The 17338-nt window shown below is 36.1% G+C and overlaps 1 protein-coding gene across 2 annotated transcripts in view; it reads left to right on the top strand.

Moving 5' to 3' along the window:
- PTPRQ (protein tyrosine phosphatase receptor type Q) overlaps nt 1–17338 on the top strand; it is a 139494-nt gene that overhangs the window by 33877 nt on the left and 88279 nt on the right. For both annotated transcript variants that reach the window (XM_054224774.1, XM_054224768.1), the window contains exons 22-30: nt 1377–1576; nt 2993–3242; nt 6406–6534; nt 7305–7451; nt 9075–9247; nt 11676–11886; nt 13479–13631; nt 13745–13924; nt 14718–14825. In XM_054224774.1, coding sequence (XP_054080749.1) covers nt 1377–1576; nt 2993–3242; nt 6406–6534; nt 7305–7451; nt 9075–9247; nt 11676–11886; nt 13479–13631; nt 13745–13924; nt 14718–14825 — 1551 coding nt within the window. The remainder of the gene's footprint in view (nt 1–1376; nt 1577–2992; nt 3243–6405; nt 6535–7304; nt 7452–9074; nt 9248–11675; nt 11887–13478; nt 13632–13744; nt 13925–14717; nt 14826–17338) is intronic.

Genomic DNA, 17338 nt, shown 5'->3' with positions numbered 1-17338 from the left:
GGAATTTGTGCTGCCATGGCAGTGCCCATCCCTCTGTGGTTAGGTCTTCTGGTTGGTTTTTCTAGCTGTGCAAACCGCAGAGTTCCACCTCTGAGTTAATGTCAGCAAATATCACTCTGCATCAGATTTCTGGGATAATGCAATGAACTATGAAACAAAATATGAGAAGGGGTAGTACTTGCCATACGGAGCTGTGCAAAATCATTATTTTTAACTATCCTCTGTATGTTATTGTTGGTAGAAGACCTTATTTCTGCAAGCTTTATTTACTCGTGTTTGACAGAGGCATCGGTGTTTCTCCATATGAGAACATTAGCTTTTTACTTTTTGCTGCATTTCTGCTTACATTTTATTAAAGCTGAAATCTCTTCTTATAAATGTAATTGGAAAGTTTCTTCAAATTCTAGGTGAGAGTTCTGTGTCACTGATACTACATTTATACTTTTACCTTCTCACTTTTTGGGTTTTTTTAACTCATGCTTTGATGTTTAAAGAAACCCCAACATTTTGATCAACATGAAGAGGTACAGTTTAAAGTAGGGAAGTTAGACAGAAGATATAATTACATAAATATAAAAGCCATAGTCTGGGAGGAGGGGGAAGGGGGTGAAAGATCTGCAAAAGATTCAGCAGGGCCTAAGCAAGAGCTGAACGTGAGGCTTGGAGGATGTGTCTCAATTCAGCTATGGAAGTTCTGTAATTGTGGGCACTTGTATATGTGTATATTTTTAAGGCGGCATAACCCTTTTATCCTTAGTACTAAGTAGCTATCACAGAAACTTCTACTGCCCGTGGCATGCAGGCAGGACTAAGAGAGAGCTACAGTGCTCTAATTCTCAGGAAAGTTCATATAGCTTGTAAAATCTCATTTTGATGCTGCATCCCATTCCTTTTTGCCGTGATTAATACAAATGCTCTGACAAAAGGGCCTGGAAACTGTCACTGATACAAAGAACACCATTTCTGTAATAGTAGTAAGTATTCAAATTAAGTTGCGCTATTTAAAGCTACCAAAAATCTATATCCAGCTGAAAAGGTGACGCATGTAAGATGAAATAAAACACCCAGTGCTGTCATATGCTCTTAAACAAACAAAAGTCAACAAAAATTTGCTATTTTTGACACAGTCGATGAGTTACTTCTAGGAAGATGTTGACCAAACCAATCACTGTATTACTATGAGACTGAAATAATTAAATTTCTCACTTAAACTAGATTGGAAAAGAGCTGGTTATATATCAGCTGCTTTACATGTGTTTGTGAATGGTTGTTATTTATTTGCTTCTGGGTTTGGAAGCTAGAAATGGGATTATTTTTTTTTTCCAGTGCTGAGAAGGAAAGTATGTCTCACTACTTTTGTTTGTTTTGTTTTCAAGCTCCAGGTAAAGTAGTGAATCTCACAGTTGAAGCCTTAAATTATTCAGCTGTAAATCTGATCTGGTTTCTCCCTCGGCAACCAAATGGAAAGATAACTAGTTTCAAGATTAGTGTGAAACATGCAAGAAGTGGAATTGTAGTGAAAGATGTCTTGGTTAAAGTAGAGGACCTTCTGTCTGGGAGGTTACCAGAATGTAATGTAAGTGCTATAAACCTTTTAAATTAGAAGTAGACTCAAGCTGCAGAATATAGTTCTATATTTGAATTGTGAGACATAAAAAATTTGGAGGCTTGCTTTTCAGAACAATCCCAAATACTTTACAAACTTAGGCCCAAGGCAGGATATACTGGTTGAAGAAAAACCTTTCTGTACAAAATAGTTTAAATGGAATACTTTTCCTTGAAAAGCTCAGTTTAATCAAAGTAAAAATGTTAAGAAAGAGTCAATTTGGCGTCCTTTTAACAGAAAGTGATGAAATAGATAATTTTCAATTTTTTTCAGCTTTCTTTTTTTTATTTTTGTTTTTACAGCAATTATAAAAGGCAAGAATTATTTTTTTTGTCAGTGCTGACGTAATGTTAATGTCTTATTTTTATATATAGTATGACAATGCTTTTTATATTTTAAATTTATGCTTTATTCTGTGTATCACATTTCAACATTATTTAAATACTTTTCATATGAAAACAAAAAGACCCACTCTTAGCAGAGTGATTTTTATTTTTTTTTTTTTAAAACGTTGGTAGTCTGAGTTTCCTTAAAATACGCATTCACTGAAAAGTTTCTGAATTTTGACTGTTCATTGGATTCAGACTTGTAACCAATGTATATCTTTAAGAATTTCTTGAAGAAAATTCTCTTTTTCAGTTTATTCTCCTTTTCCTTTTTATCCTGAGCAGAGTGTTGTGATTACGCAGATGTCAAGTTGCCTAACTTTTTGGTTTTTTTGGAATGATAGGTTTAGTACTTTAATGAAAAGTGCGGTTTTAAATGATAACAGATATCAGGACTTTGGTTCTTTGGTTTCAGTTTTTATTTGGAAGATCATCTTAGGCATTGTGAAGATTCCCAACATCAGGCTGATTTAATTCAGCGCTGAGAAGGGAGACTGCCACCTACCGAATCATAAGCATTGGTTATTGTAATGTCTAGCAGTTTTTCAGAGGTGTCTCCTGACAGTACAGATTAGAAAACCCCTGTCTGGTCTTATCCATTATATATAGATATATGTAAGCTATATATGTATATATACATACATAGAACATAGATGTGATGTAGAAGGACCTCACTAGGGGACTTTTTTGTTAAGAGAGAGACTGAATGCTGAAAATGGAATCTGGGAATAATTAAATGAATCCTAGAGAGTTGCTTCTGTTCAGTTCGATTTGAGAAATTTTGGGATAAGGCAGGAAACTATAATACAGTCACTAACAGCATGTACTAGCAATGTCAACTAATGAAATGATAACCTAAATTTGGAGATTGAAGGATAAAAAGGAGAACCAATTTTGTGTAATTTTATTTCACAGGTGGTCTGCCTTTTTTTGATCTATATGTATTTACAATTATAAGTTATAGATGCAGCTTATCATATTTCATATTTTGTCTTTATAGGATAACAGTGAATCATTTTTGTGGAGTACTACCACTCCTTCAACTACTTTTGGCAAATCCACAATTCCTTCACGGACTACAGTTACAGCAAGTACAGAGGCACCAAGTCAAATGAGCTCTGTTTGGAATGAACCAATTAGTTTTATTATAACTAACCTCAGGCCATATACCACCTATCTTTTTGAAGTCTCTGCAGTCACCACTGAAGCAGGTTACATTGACAGTGCAATTGTTCGGACACCAGAATCAGGTATATATTGCTTTCAAATGGAAATAAAATTCTCATATTTATGTGAAAACCTCAAATATCAGTTTGAAGTTCTCTTGCAAAATACTTCAATCCGAATCTGTCTTTATCTGTATTATGCTCTTGTATTTACACAATTACTTAATTTAACCTGATGGAATCAACTGGAAGTGTATATTAATGTATCTAATAATGTACAGTGTGGGGGAGTTCAGTTCTTATTACAAGTCAAAGATACCAAAGTATGCTCAGGACAGATCAAAATTTTATGAAAATCTGAGGATAATTTAAGAACTGCAATTAACGGCACAATGGAAGGAGAATGGAAAATACAGATAAAGAGAAAAGGTGTCAGGCACGGTATTTAAGAAGTATGTGTATTGTGTACATCGCAATGCACTTAAAGCTTAAAAATAAGCAGTATGAAGAAAACTCCTGTCCCATGGTTCCTCAATATGGATATATTGCAGAAAGTTCTTCAGGGCTGAAGAAATCTTTAAACACTGGGAAAGTTGGTTTTGGATTACCTGCAATGCACTGAATGAAGGTTGTCCAGGAGCAGGAGCTTTATAATGGCTTAGGGAGTGGCCAACATTATTTTATATATATAACCCCCCCAAAAAGGGGTTCTAGAGAAATGTTATTCTGTCGTTCTGTTTGCTTGTACATCATTCTTTTGCCTGACACAGTTTGATGTTACTGGGTTCCCCTTTCATACATCCGGAGTTCATAGCACTGTTCAGATGAAAAGAAATTTAATTTCCTCCTAGCGCTGTTCATTTGAATTGTTTTGCTAGAATTAAAATATCCTTAGCTTGCTGTTCTGTCGGTGGTTAATGAAGTTTTGGATAGTTTCTGTTACAACGATCTCAGAGCTAATTCCCACTTTATTTTTTACCCTGTTAACATTCTACAGTAGGTGCACTGGTAATAAGAAAACCTTGGAAAATGATTAAAAGCTTATGCAATGGGATTTAGTTCTGCCAAATACATAGAAAGATGTCAGCTGTTTGAAAGATAAGCTCTCCAATTCTTGCCTACTGAGTGCCTGTACAGCCAGGGTTCATCCATTAAAGCATGGTCTGGGAAAAGGCAGGTTGTCTTACTGGTTGGTGTGGGTGACTGCGTGGTGTGCCCAGAGCACAACCACAGTCAGCGCCTATGGCCCAAGCCTCAGCAAGTCCTTCCTCTTAGCAGCACGCTGGCCCATCCAAGCTTCTGGATCCACCTCAGATCATCACCTTATGAGCATTCAGGTGCCAGTTAAACTGTTCCCCTGAGAGCCCTGCATGCCTGTGCGCCAAGGAGCCTGTTTGGAGGCTGACCATAGAGTTGGTTGGTGATTTGTTAGGAAGGCATTATGAGTTAATAGACGTTTTGCTGCATTATTTTCATTTTCTTACTTTTCATTTGCTTCAGTGGGGAAGCTGTTTTTACATGCTAAAGTTTCTATTTATCTATAAAGCCTATATAGCAAAATAATGATTTAGGAGTGTTGCTTTGTAACAGGTCGCCCTCCACTATCAAGCACCATCATCCAGTCTCTCTGTAATTACTGAAATCAACTTCCCTTTTCAAAATGTCTTTGTTCTTACAAGAATCTCTTTAGTGTAACCCTAGCCACCCCCTCCAAGTTACCAGTTTCTCGTATGGCCAAAACCTCACATTTCAGTCCCCCACTGGAGTATCTGAGATGAGGCTTGAGGGAGAGGAATCAATAGGTTATAATTTGTGATAGCAGGTGGGAGGATGGAGAGTGCATTTATTTCAAATATCACTTTCCAGCTCACACAGGAGCATGACACAGAGTTGTTGTCATGCCCATTTTGTCACACAGAGGAAGGTGGTATATGTCTCTGCTGTGTAGCTCATTGGTGTTCCATTTCAAAATGTGGAAAATTATTTCTGCCCCTCCAACCAGAATTGTCTGAGCTGTGATGAAGCTCTTCTCTGTTCTTGAAAAAAGATATTTTTCTTGCTATGATTTTTGAAAAAGGGGCTACTTCTTTAAAGCATTTTAAAATGCTTCATTCTAAATATTTTGTGAAAATCCAGCATGCAAATATTTCCTTTACTCGGACAGCTGTCGAGGAGAGGATACTTCTACAAAGAGAAAAAGATTTAAAACTTGAAAAAAAAAAAAGTGGACTCTTAAGACAATACTTCAGAATTATGTGCAGTTTTAGCTGATGCAATTTGCATAACTCAGAATGATTAAGTAGTAAGTACTGACTAATCTATAGTATATCTTTTAGGAATTACAGGATTTTTCATTTGTACATTAGTTTTTACAAAAGACGATAGTACTTTTTAATACGTTAGTTAACTTACATATTTGTTTACAGGATCAGTCTATATCTACACATTGGCTTAAATCTCACACATGACATTTTCATAGAAATTTATATCAAGCAGTTTCTATAAGTTTACTTGGATATGCAGCATTTTTGAAAATCGGGTTTGTTTTTACTCTATGTGGATGTAAAAAATTCCACCTCCTTTAATTGTCTTTGGATCCAGATTTTCATCTCAATAGTAATCTCTCATTAATTTATCAATACCGTAGAAAGGATATGGATGAGATGCCATAATGAGTATGAGTATCCCATACTCACTTGAGTATTAAATGGTAAATTAATTAAGTTCATCTGAATAGTTTAATGAAAATAGAAAATTACTGAAGTATGCAATGTTTTTGCAAGCTTAATTGTTTCCTGTTTTATTATGTTGGATAACAACGTATATCTTAGTGCTGTCAGAAATCTTCAATATGAAGTATTGTCTCTATAAAGAAGAACCTGTTCAAGGAAGAATAACATACCCGCTGTGAGCTCTGTATTGCTGAGCATCACAATTGTATTTGAGCATCTTTTGTATGTAATCTATATCACGATGAACTCCATGCTAAACTTGGTATTATCCCTGCCACCTTTGTCTTTTAAGACTTATTTGCCTACTGCCAGCTCTCCTGATACCTTTGGCAAGCATTATCTTAGAAAATAAATGAAATAAAAGTAGGTAATTTTAATGAGATGTGCTTATAATGTAGCTTCCCTTCAGGATCTTTAATGTTTATATTTACAATGAATTGTCTGATGTGTGGGATTTTGGGAAATCCTAATATAAATTACTTTATGTTCAAAGACTTTTTCCAATATTGTTTAAGTTCCAGAAGATCCACCACAAAATTTTGCCAAAAGCAACGTTACAGCAAAGTCCTTCTCAGTGATGTGGGACCCACCAACCATAATAACAGGAAAGTTTAGTTACAGAGTTGAGCTGTATGGACCATCTGGTAAGTCTGAATTGATGTTTTATTTATTTTTCTTTTTTGTGATTATTTCCTTACACTTGCATTCTTAGTGTCTTTGCAAATCAAGAACCAATATTTGAAAGCAGTGCTATGTATCCTTATTACTATAGACTTTCTAATAGATTTGTTACTTTTAAGAGAGAAGTCTATCCATTATGAGGAAGAGGAAGCAATGAAATTCACATTAGATATTATTAAGAGTGGAGGAAATCAACTTTCCTCACTCTTTTAGAGAGATGGTAGGCTAAGCTCGCAGCTCAATTAGGGTGCTTATATATCCAAATCATTCTGTATCTTACCTTTACTCTTTTATCTTTCCATTAAAGAATTCTGGAGGATTTTCATTCTCCTGTAGCATACAATGAACTGTATGAGTCCGTTTTGATGTTTTTGTAATTTTTTTGACTCAGACAAGTATATATAAAGAAATTCTATAACTGCCTGTAGTTAAGTAAGAAGTTAATGAGCGGCATACTAATGTTTGGGGTTTTTTTTGTGGGACCACACAGGAAAAGCAATAGAAATTAATTTCTATAAAAAAATACCCACCTCTTAAACCCCATATGTTCTTGAGATGGTTTTGGGGGATTTTTTCAGGCATTCAATATTATTTCTAATGAGGTTGATGCCAAACTAGCTTTTTCACAAATAAATTTGTCTTTTCATTGTCCTGGAATGTAGCTATATTTGGTATAAGCGAATAATGGACTGTTTTTATTTTTGAGCCGAGATCTCTTCATTTTTCATTCCAGGTCATATTCTGGATAACAGCACAAAAGATCATAAGTTTGTATTTAGTAACCTTGTGCCGTTTACAACATACAACGCATACGTTGGTGCTGAGACAAGTGCTGGGGTAGGGCCAAAGACTAACCTTACAGTTTTCACTCCTGCAGATGGTAAGTAAGCATAAAGAAGAGAAGTAAATGGTCTGTACATGATAACTGGTTTCAGTTTTCCCTGCAGAGCCTTTTATGTACTTTGCAGAGGAAAGAACGGGTGTGTTATGAGTCTTACAAGAGAGGGATAGTAAGGTAATGAAAGAAATGACCTGAAAATTTATTATGTACGTTCATTTATCCATTTTTTTCGAATTCATGTACTGTCACTAAATTTACGTAGTTTCTGCCTCAATGAAAGTAGCTATTTTTAGGTACGGTAATTATGTTGCAGGCCCCCCACCTACCCGTTAGATGGCAGCAAGTGGAAGAGAAAGAACAGCGCAGGATTCCACCACCACCACCCCCCCGCTCCCCTCCCTCTGACTGTTTTGTTCAGCCCCGAATGTTTGTTATTAAACATCTCGTTTGACTTAATTTTCACCAAATGCGAGGCCCCATGCCAGTTTCTAATGAAGCCACTTTACCAGGGACCATAGCTCTGAGGCATTGTCCTGGGGCAATCAAGTGGTTAATTTTGCCCCTGAGCCATCAACCCTGTCGCTGGGAGTTTTGGCTCCCAATAGTCCCCTCACCAGGTGAGAGCCTTTGCTATACAGAAATGCAGTTTATCATCTTGCATGTGTGTGAGATTGTGCAGGAATATTAGTCTGCAGAAAAATCTGAGAATCAGTGTGTAACAGGCAGGCATTTCAAGATGGTTGTTTTTTGTGTTGTGTTTATGCCACGCAGCACAAATTTAGAAGACCTTTCAGTCAGTGATTGCTGCAATGCTTGCTGTCAAGGTGCAACAGCAGGAGGAACACATGTCCTTATTTATCGTATTCTTTCCGGAAGTATCCGAAGTATCTGCTTTTGTCAGCTCTCAAAGACAATTTTCGGAGATGGGCTGCCTCAGTACAGCCATGCTCATCTTCTGTCTAAACTCACCATCAGAAGCCAAAGAAGATTTTGGTGTTGGGTTCTTTTTTTTAGAGTGACACAGAATGTCTGATTTTAACATCAAATCTATGTTATGCAAGTAATTTTCAAGTTTGTCTTTTTCTGTGGTATATTAGGAAAAAAATATTTTTCATAACAAATCTGAATATCATTCTATTGAATATAAATGTTTCTGAACTCTGGCAGTCCTATGTAAAGTACAGTATCATTATTACTGTGTAGTTAAAGGAGAAATTGAACCAAAACCTGTTATAAAAATAAAATGAAGATGATGTATCACATGCATTTTCCCCCCCCAGCTTTTTATGTCATTCTTGTATGGTTTCGATGATTTTAGAATTAAGCTTTAATTTTCAATATACTTGAAGTTCCATATAGTAAGCTAGTAAAGGTCTTCTTGCTTCCAGTGCATTGACTTCTGTAGAGCTATCCTGATTTACATCATCTCAGGATTTGACCATATTCGTACATAGTCATATATATCAAAAAACTGTGTACATATTTTTAGAACTGTAACTTGTTTGCTAAAAAAACATGTGAACTCTCTACCTGCACAGTAGCAACTCAAAAGATAATGATGTGAAATTTGATTAAATGCCTTTGTACTTAGCACATAGTGCTGAAAAAGCTTGTAATAATCAGAGATATTTAATTAAATCAAGTTTCTTCTTGAATAATTAGTCCCAGGTGCTGTATCAGATTTACATCTAGCAGAAGTGGAAGCCACATCTATAAAAATCATTTGGAAGAAGCCACAACAACCGAATGGAATCATTACCCAGTATAGAGTTAAAGTACACATGCAGGAAACAGAGGTGACTCTGGAAAACACTATTCTCGAAGGAAAAAATAAGGTATTTAGGTTTTTTAATATGTATTTCTTTTCTAGATTAAATTTGCTTCTCTGCCTTATCCAATAGGTACAGAATGTGAAATTAGCCATCACAGATGAGTTACCAATGCTTTTAAAAGCCACCTTCCTCACCCCACCCTCTTTGGCTGGGTTTTAAAGAGATTCCAGTAATGCTGTTTCCACAACATGAAAACAAATAATAATTCTGATTAAATGATCCAGGATTTCTTAGCCAATGAAGGCAGGAAGCCGTAGACCATAATCTTACTATCCCTTCTAGCCCCTGAGTTCTTTGCAGTTGTAGGGTGACCTAACAGGAAGAGTATAGATTTAGGTGCCTAGATTGATACATAGCCACTCGAGCAAACTCCTAGAAGGTGTGGATATGAATCCTATGGAGAAGTGAACTCAACATAAGTCTCCCAAGGCTGGTCAAAGGCTCTGCTTGCAAGGCAAACACCCCTAGACTTTCTGCCCCTGGTTGTATCCTTGAATTTACATGTCTGATACTACATACTGAACTCCATGCTATGGTTGTATGCTAAGGATATCTGTACATATCTACCGGATCAAATCTTTTAGGAGATTTATTCTGTAAGTCAGTCTAGCTTCTGGATTTTGGGTGCTGATGTGCTCTACATGCTTAGATGGGGCAGCTCAGAGCATGCAGCACAGAACTGTGGACCCCTAACAAACATTCAGCTCAGAATGGAGTACTTTCTGAGGGAGGGCTTTCTGGTCTTAATTTTGAACATAGGAGCCCAAAGTTTGAATAATTCCTTTTTTGAGACAATGATGTCTTTCTCTGGGTCTGACACGGAATCTAAGTTTTTGATGTAGAGCTCAATGAAGGAGTTTGCTTTCAAGTTGAATGGTATACATTAAAGAAAGCCCTGGAGCCAAACATTAAATAAGGAGTAAGGGGGAAAAAAAATGAGGATAAGGATCCATTCATTAAACCAAGCAGGCATCCTTGGAAATTGAAAGTATCTAACTCTGTAATTAATGATTGTATCATAGTACAGACAGAAAAAAATGAAAATTGTCTGTGCAGACATGTTTTAATGATGGGATTTCCTAATTTTTGAGTTCTTAGTTTAGCATCATTGCTGCTTTATTGTAGTTTATTGAATGTAATTTTCTAATTAAAAAAAAAACAAACAAAAGAAATAATAACAAACATTACTTTATGTAGAACCCCCTTGACCCAAGTTTAGAGCATCTACAGGATTTGAACTGTCGGATCCACAGTGCTAACAGTACTCAATAACTAGTACCAATAAAAGGCTGTTATCTTGTAGGTGGAAAATACCCAGAGGAAAAAAGTATTTCCATATGGGTTACTCTTTTGCTAAAAAATGTTGGTGAAGATGGGGCATATATAGCTTTTACCTGATGGTACTTAGGTGAGACTGATGCTGTGTCTCTGCCTGTGGTTAATACCCCTTAGTTACAACAGTAAAAAAGCTGCTTTGCCCTCTCTCCACCCAGAGTCTGTAGGGAGAGAGATAATGTGTATTAGTTACATCACTGTAAAAGCATCTCTTTCTGGCAGTGAAGTGGGCCATATGTGTGAGTGGGGAGTGTTCACAGATGACAGCAGAACAATTTAGAGACACTGGAGTCCTGGATTTGGTCCCAGATTCTGAAGGGGCATAATGATCTAGTGCTTACATACCATTTTGTACCTCTACTCTACGCTGTCTCTCTTTTCTCTTCTGCTTTTGTTGTTCCTCTCTTTGTAGTTCTTGCTCCCCTTATAGCTACTGCTATCCCTTTCCAACATTTGTCTTTTGTGCCTTCTGTCCTACATCACCTCCCTTTCATTCTCCCTTTTCACATATATTCTCCCTTATTTTCCCATTCCCCTTTATTTCATTAGCTTCTGTTTTTCTCACTCATTATCCCCTTTTTTCCTCACAGCAATCTAGTCAACCTGTTACTCCTTTTCTTCAGAGCCTAGTAGGAGCATCTGAAGCTGTCTTGTTTTTAGTGCCTGCAACCTGTTTCAGAACATGCCTAGCGCAAATGGAATCTCCCAAGCTCAAATATGTGTCTATTCAATATAATTCCAAGGATATAGCACTATATTATATGAACTTAAAGGCCTTGCTCTGGAATTGCTACTTTACTATAAACCCCATATTTTTAAAAAAAGGAAACAAAGAATATGATGTTTGTTTAAACAATAAAAATGAATAAAAGGTTGTAGTCAACTGGCAGCTGAGCTTTTTCATGAGAAATATTGTATTTTGTGAAGTTAATTATTGTTGTAATGAAAGATAATATTCGTATACCAACATTTGTATATTGTGTGTGTAAATATATGAACAAAAATACAAACATTATTTATATATTATATATAAATTTAATTAAATAATTTAGTGATGACGATGTTTGTGATTTATTTTTATACTTTCAATTTTTAGTATTCGATTGATTCTTTGGAACCATACACGATAAATGAAAACTTCAAACCTTCTCCTGCTTGGAATTCAATGGAAGCAGCCAATGAATTATATGAAGGTTCAGCTGAAATGTTTTCCAGCATTCAGACAGCTTCCCCAGTAATATTTACGAGTGTTTCTGGTGATAATTTGCCTGCTATACATGGATCTGCAGAATTACATTCTGCTTTGGGTAAGATATTTTAGGATATTTTTCTACCTGCTCCTTTGTTCTGAAGGACCCTCCTCACTGTCCCAGATATGATCTTTAGCACATGGTTCAAGCAAATTATGAATGGGTCATTTGCTGGAGTCGGATTTTTTTACTACCAAATAACCTTCTGAAGCAAATGGGAATGCCACACAGGCAGGAACCAGCCCCTTGTCACCCAGCTGACCTTCTTCCTAGTGAAAGGAGCACCCGAAAGCCATCAGCCAAGCTGCATAGACAATCAGTTATTACAGTTGCCAAAGCAGGTGTGATTGTCAGGGATTAACATATCTCCAAGCCCTTCAGAGACCTTGATTTTTCTAAGCCTTTTGACTAATAGGTTTTCAAATGTCAGTGAAGGTAAATAGGTCAAAAAGTTACAACTTTGCTATATGGGTGACAAACAGGTGGAGATGACCCCATGACATGGTGATGTCATTAGTGTGTACACTTGTTCTGTATTATCAATGGACCAGTGTTTCTTTACCAAGTATGGATATTTACAAATCATTAAGCAGGCCTCAGTTAGCAGGCAGGGAATTAAAATACCACTCTAAATTTTTTCAGTGAGAGTTTTGAAACTCGCACTGAAAAATGCAGAAAGTCAAGTTTTTACTTTTTAATTTCTGCTTTAAATGCAAATCTTCTTTTTACAGCCTCATTCAGCTTGGGGTATTTAGTTGCTAAAAGATGTCTGTGTTGCTGAAAAATTGATTTCAGACATGGTATGTTGCACATGATTATTATTTTACAGTAGTTATTATAGTAGCTAAAGTTGTCGACGGCCAAATTTTGAACAGGACCTGCTGATTTTTACATGCCTCCATTTTAATGCTGGTGTTGAAAAACTCTGAACCTGATACTCAGTTATGTGAAGCACCCACATTTTTTCATATCGCAGTGGCATAATGTCAGCTTTGTAACAGGTGATTTTGACTATCACAGTCGGGTTGCTGCTGACTTTGAACTTTATTCTGCTGACCACAACTCTTCTGCTAAAAAATACCAGTGTGAAGGGATCCATGAGGGGAGCCATTTCAAATATAGTCATTATAGCACAGTTAGGATGGCAAGAAAGAGGGAATCTGTCTTTCTCAATTAAAAAAACCCGACATTAAAAACAAAACCAAAAGCCCCAATAACCTAGGAGCCATGGTTCTGAAGTCACTGGCGAGTCTAGGCCATCTACAAGGCTTTTTTGAGTTCCTAGGAAATTTCTCTCAAATTTTTTTGGAGATAGCTGTCAGTATAAACCTCATGTTTTTAGTTCTTACCTATTCATTCTTTCACCTAGGCCAATCTATCCATTATTCCTACTGTCTGAATTCTATACTTCATACAAGACCTCTGAAAAGCAGAGAGGATTGCACACATGAAAGTCGACCTATAATAGCTTCTCTTTGACTGAGTTAAGACACGGAGTGTAAACTTTTCCTTATGTTTTTGTAACTGCTGTGAAAGTTAATTCTTTTGCAATAAAATATTTCCAGGTCACCATGTCACAGTGAGTTTAGAATGGAAAAGACAAAAAAAAGTTTATGAGTGAGTAACTATTTATCTCCATTTAATCCCAGGTAATCGGTATCCCATTAACATTTTGGCAGAAGAACTGTCGTATGTTATAGAGGGCCTTATACCTTTCACAGACTACACAATCAGTGTGTCTGCTTCCACTGCTGTTGGAGAAGGGCCACCATCAGTTCTCACAGTCAGGACACGTGAACAAGGTGAAATATTGTAATTCTAATATAAGTTAACATACGTGTCTTCTTTCAGTGAACATTTTAATTTCTTTAATAATTTATTTGCTTATTGTCATATTTTTCTGTTTTCCTTTAAGTTCCAAGCTCAGTACAAAATATATCTTACAAGAATATTAGCTCCTCCTCTGTTTGGCTATATTGGGATCCTCCAGCAAATCCCAATGGGAAAATCATTCATTATACTGTTTATGCAATGGAACTGGATACAAAAAGAACATTCCATACAGTAACTTCAAACAACAGCTTACTTATGACAGGTAAAGTGTCATTTGATTAAAAAAAATAAATTACGTTATACAAAATTATTTTTTCCAGCTTGATGTACTGTAGCCATTTGCAAGGTAGGTGGAGCAAATCTCCCCATCCACACACGCACAACACAACTGCATGTAAAAGCAAGGTTGGGACACTACTGCCAGACTTGTCCACTGGGGAAGGGTATGTAGGGAATGTGAGATGGGAGGAGAGGACTAGGTAAGATGAGAAGTAATTGGTGAAATGTGCCAAGTAGTAATTTGTGAAATGTACGGAGTAGTAAGTTGTGAAATTGATTTCTCCTTAGAATTATTTCCTCAACCTCTTTTTTCCACATAGAAAAACATTCCTAAATTGTCAGTTCTCTTTCAGCTTCAATTTTTTTCACAGTATTTTTCTGACATAATTTTCTTCTTTTAAGGTGATAATTTTGATAGTAATTTTAGAAAATGCATTCCTCATGAGCATATTTATGCTAATCAGAGTAATGCATATAGAATAAAAACATGTATTTGGATGTAGACATACACATCCTTTGTTTTGAAAAATAAATTCTTAAAGCTATTTACAGGGTTGAAGCTGGTTGACTTATTTCAAAATCTATTGATTTGAATGAGTGCCTATTTGTCTCTTCCCAAATAAATGGTATTACACATATTCTGTCCTTTAGGTGACAAATGTGCACCAAAACCTCTAAAAACAGTAACAATTTTTATAGTTTTATAAGTAGCTGTGAGGGAAAAAATACGTTTAAGAAGTCAATAGTCAATATTTTTTTTTACCTGATCTTTTTAGGTTTAAAAAAATACACAAATTATAAAATGAGAGTCGCAGCCTCTACAACAATTGGAGAAAGTGCTTTGTCTGAAGAGAATGATGTTTTCGTGAGAACCCCTGAAGATGGTAAATAACATTGTTTGCAATGATGATTTGATTTCTATATTGACCTTTTTGCTTCGTCAGAAGACTGGTCACATACATAAGGAGGGGAAGAAAGCGTACAAATAAAAGCAATGTTGAAATTATCAGTCTTCTATCAGTCAGTGACTTCATTCAGCCCAATTTTAGGTAAATGCTAAAAATAATGATGAAAGCTGCAGCATGACCAGCAATCAAGTAATTTCAACTCTGAGAGACAAATGGGAAGAAAGCTGCAAAGCTGAGGTTCCTTTACTGAAAATAATGTGTTCCTAGGCACCATCTAAAACATAATCAATTCTCTTTGGGACTAGAGCTTATCTTTTTTTTTTTTTTTTATGTTATCATATGGAAATTAGGTTGGTTTTGAAGCATCTGGAAATGACAGCTTTCAACAATTCAGAAGCCATATTGGTGTCTTTAAGCAGAGCTGCTGATAAAGTGAGCGGGTTTATACGGAATGATATTATATGCAGTTATTTTTATATGGGTTTGGGACTTTATGAATTTTAAGACTGATGAATAGTTTTAATGTAGGATATAATGCTACTTCATGAAGATTTCTGGATCTACCTTGCTTGCTTGCAAGGTAGTCTCCACCCATGAAGGTATGGGGGGCAGTACCTGGATTTTGCCTTTGCAAAGAGAACACAGGAATTTGATTTACAAAGCAGAGTCATGAGTATTAAACATCAGTCTTTTCTCATTTATATCAGATTTTTATTTTCACTGGTTTCACAAAGCTATTTCCAGTTTTTGCCAAAGTAATAAAGAAGGTAATTGTCCAATTGACATTTCTCTCTCTCATTTCCAAATATGCTACGATAGAGGAAGAGTAATTAAGTGGGAATAAAAAAGAGCAAAGGATTACAGGATTAAAAATTATGCTGATTTATGAATCTTAGATGATTTGAATAACCAACCAACCAAAATATCAAATTAAAGAGTGAAACTTCAAGTGCTCGTAAATTTTTTTAAAAGTTGCATGCTTCTATGCTATTACTTTTTTTGCAGAGGCAAGGCATATCACAAGAACAGAAAATTACCTACCTAAGTATCTTTTTCTCTGAAAGTTTACAGTTCCCTGCCTCTGAGCATGAGAGAAATTTGTTCACTGAGTGGAGTTTCAGGCCAACAATTTGTCCATTGGTATGAGATGCCCGCAAGCCTAGATGAAACTATTGAGAAAGCCACCTGTAATTCCTATCTTTTACAAGACTATGCGTAATTAGTCTTGTCTTGTTGTTGTTCTTTAATTTTCCTGAGGTAATTCAAGTTGAGATTCACGTCTCCTAACTCTAGCCAATCTAGGAGTGAAAACTTGTTTGTCTCTTGATTAGTTGAAAAGCTAGATACCTCCAAATAAAAGATGCACTACATCTGTCTTAGATAACTTGTGTTAGGATGGAAGATACTAGGTTGTGGCATTCAAATATTGTTCCATGTCACATAAATTGGAAAATGCATTTCAATGGAAAAGTAAGCTTCTTTCTTCACATGGGAAATACCCATGTGAGCAGTCCTGCCATCCAAAGTAATCATTTGTTACAGTTAACACTTTCCATTCGTGGGCTCTGAAGTCAGGAATGAAAATGGTTTGTGAGACCTTTAGGTCAAAAAAATCCAAGATAAATTCCAAAATATCTGTACATGGGTATTTGTACACAAACCGAATTGCATAATCCCAGGTTCTTATGGCATTCTTTTAAAATTTTATAGACAGGTTATTTCAGGGGTGAAGTGATGAAGCCTTTGGAGGAATCAAGGTTGACATTCAAAGCTGACTTTATTCATAAGTGCAGCCCACTTACTTCTTCAACACTTCCATGCGTTATTAGCTCACCGGAGTCACATTAAATCATATGTTGCTAGTAGATTCAGCCAACATACTACCCCGGAGCTGGTCTTGTTTTGTTCATGACCTTCACACCAGTACATGCAAGATTTACACTGGGGTCTTCATGGTCATCAATTAGCAGCTGTATCAGTAAACTAAAGGGAGTTTAGTTACAGTGTGTACAGTCCCTCTCCTGGTTCCATGGTTGGTTGGGTGAAATAAGAGGGGTGGTTATTTACAAAGAAAGCAGTAAGACACCATTCAGACAAAGTTAAAGAACTTGAATTCGAGGAAGCTGGAGAGAGGATTTGAAGGATCAACCTGCATGAGAGGACTAGACAGAAGAGATTTTTTCTTAATAGATGCAGTTTTGGATAAATTTGTAAGTGGATGAGAAAAGAAATTCCAGAAAAGCTAAAGTGTCTGGGATGCAAAAAGATGTCTAGTTTTATTAGTGAAAAAGAAGAAATATAGAAATTAACTGAGATAAAAAGTGGTAAAGCTTTGAGAAGGAGAGTGAGAGAGTGTAGCCCTTTTGGTACAGTTAGCTATGCATATTGCTACAGTAACCTTCAGAATATCTAAATGTTAGGATCCAACAGGTTTATGAGTTCAGTCCTATATTCAATTAATTAAAAGTCTCAGAAGTTGTTTTTTTTCT

Source organism: Rissa tridactyla, chromosome 1 (genome assembly GCF_028500815.1).
Source record: "Rissa tridactyla isolate bRisTri1 chromosome 1, bRisTri1.patW.cur.20221130, whole genome shotgun sequence".
Classification (NCBI taxonomy): Eukaryota; Metazoa; Chordata; class Aves; order Charadriiformes; family Laridae; genus Rissa; species Rissa tridactyla.
This window is presented reverse-complemented; position numbering and strand designations above follow the sequence as displayed.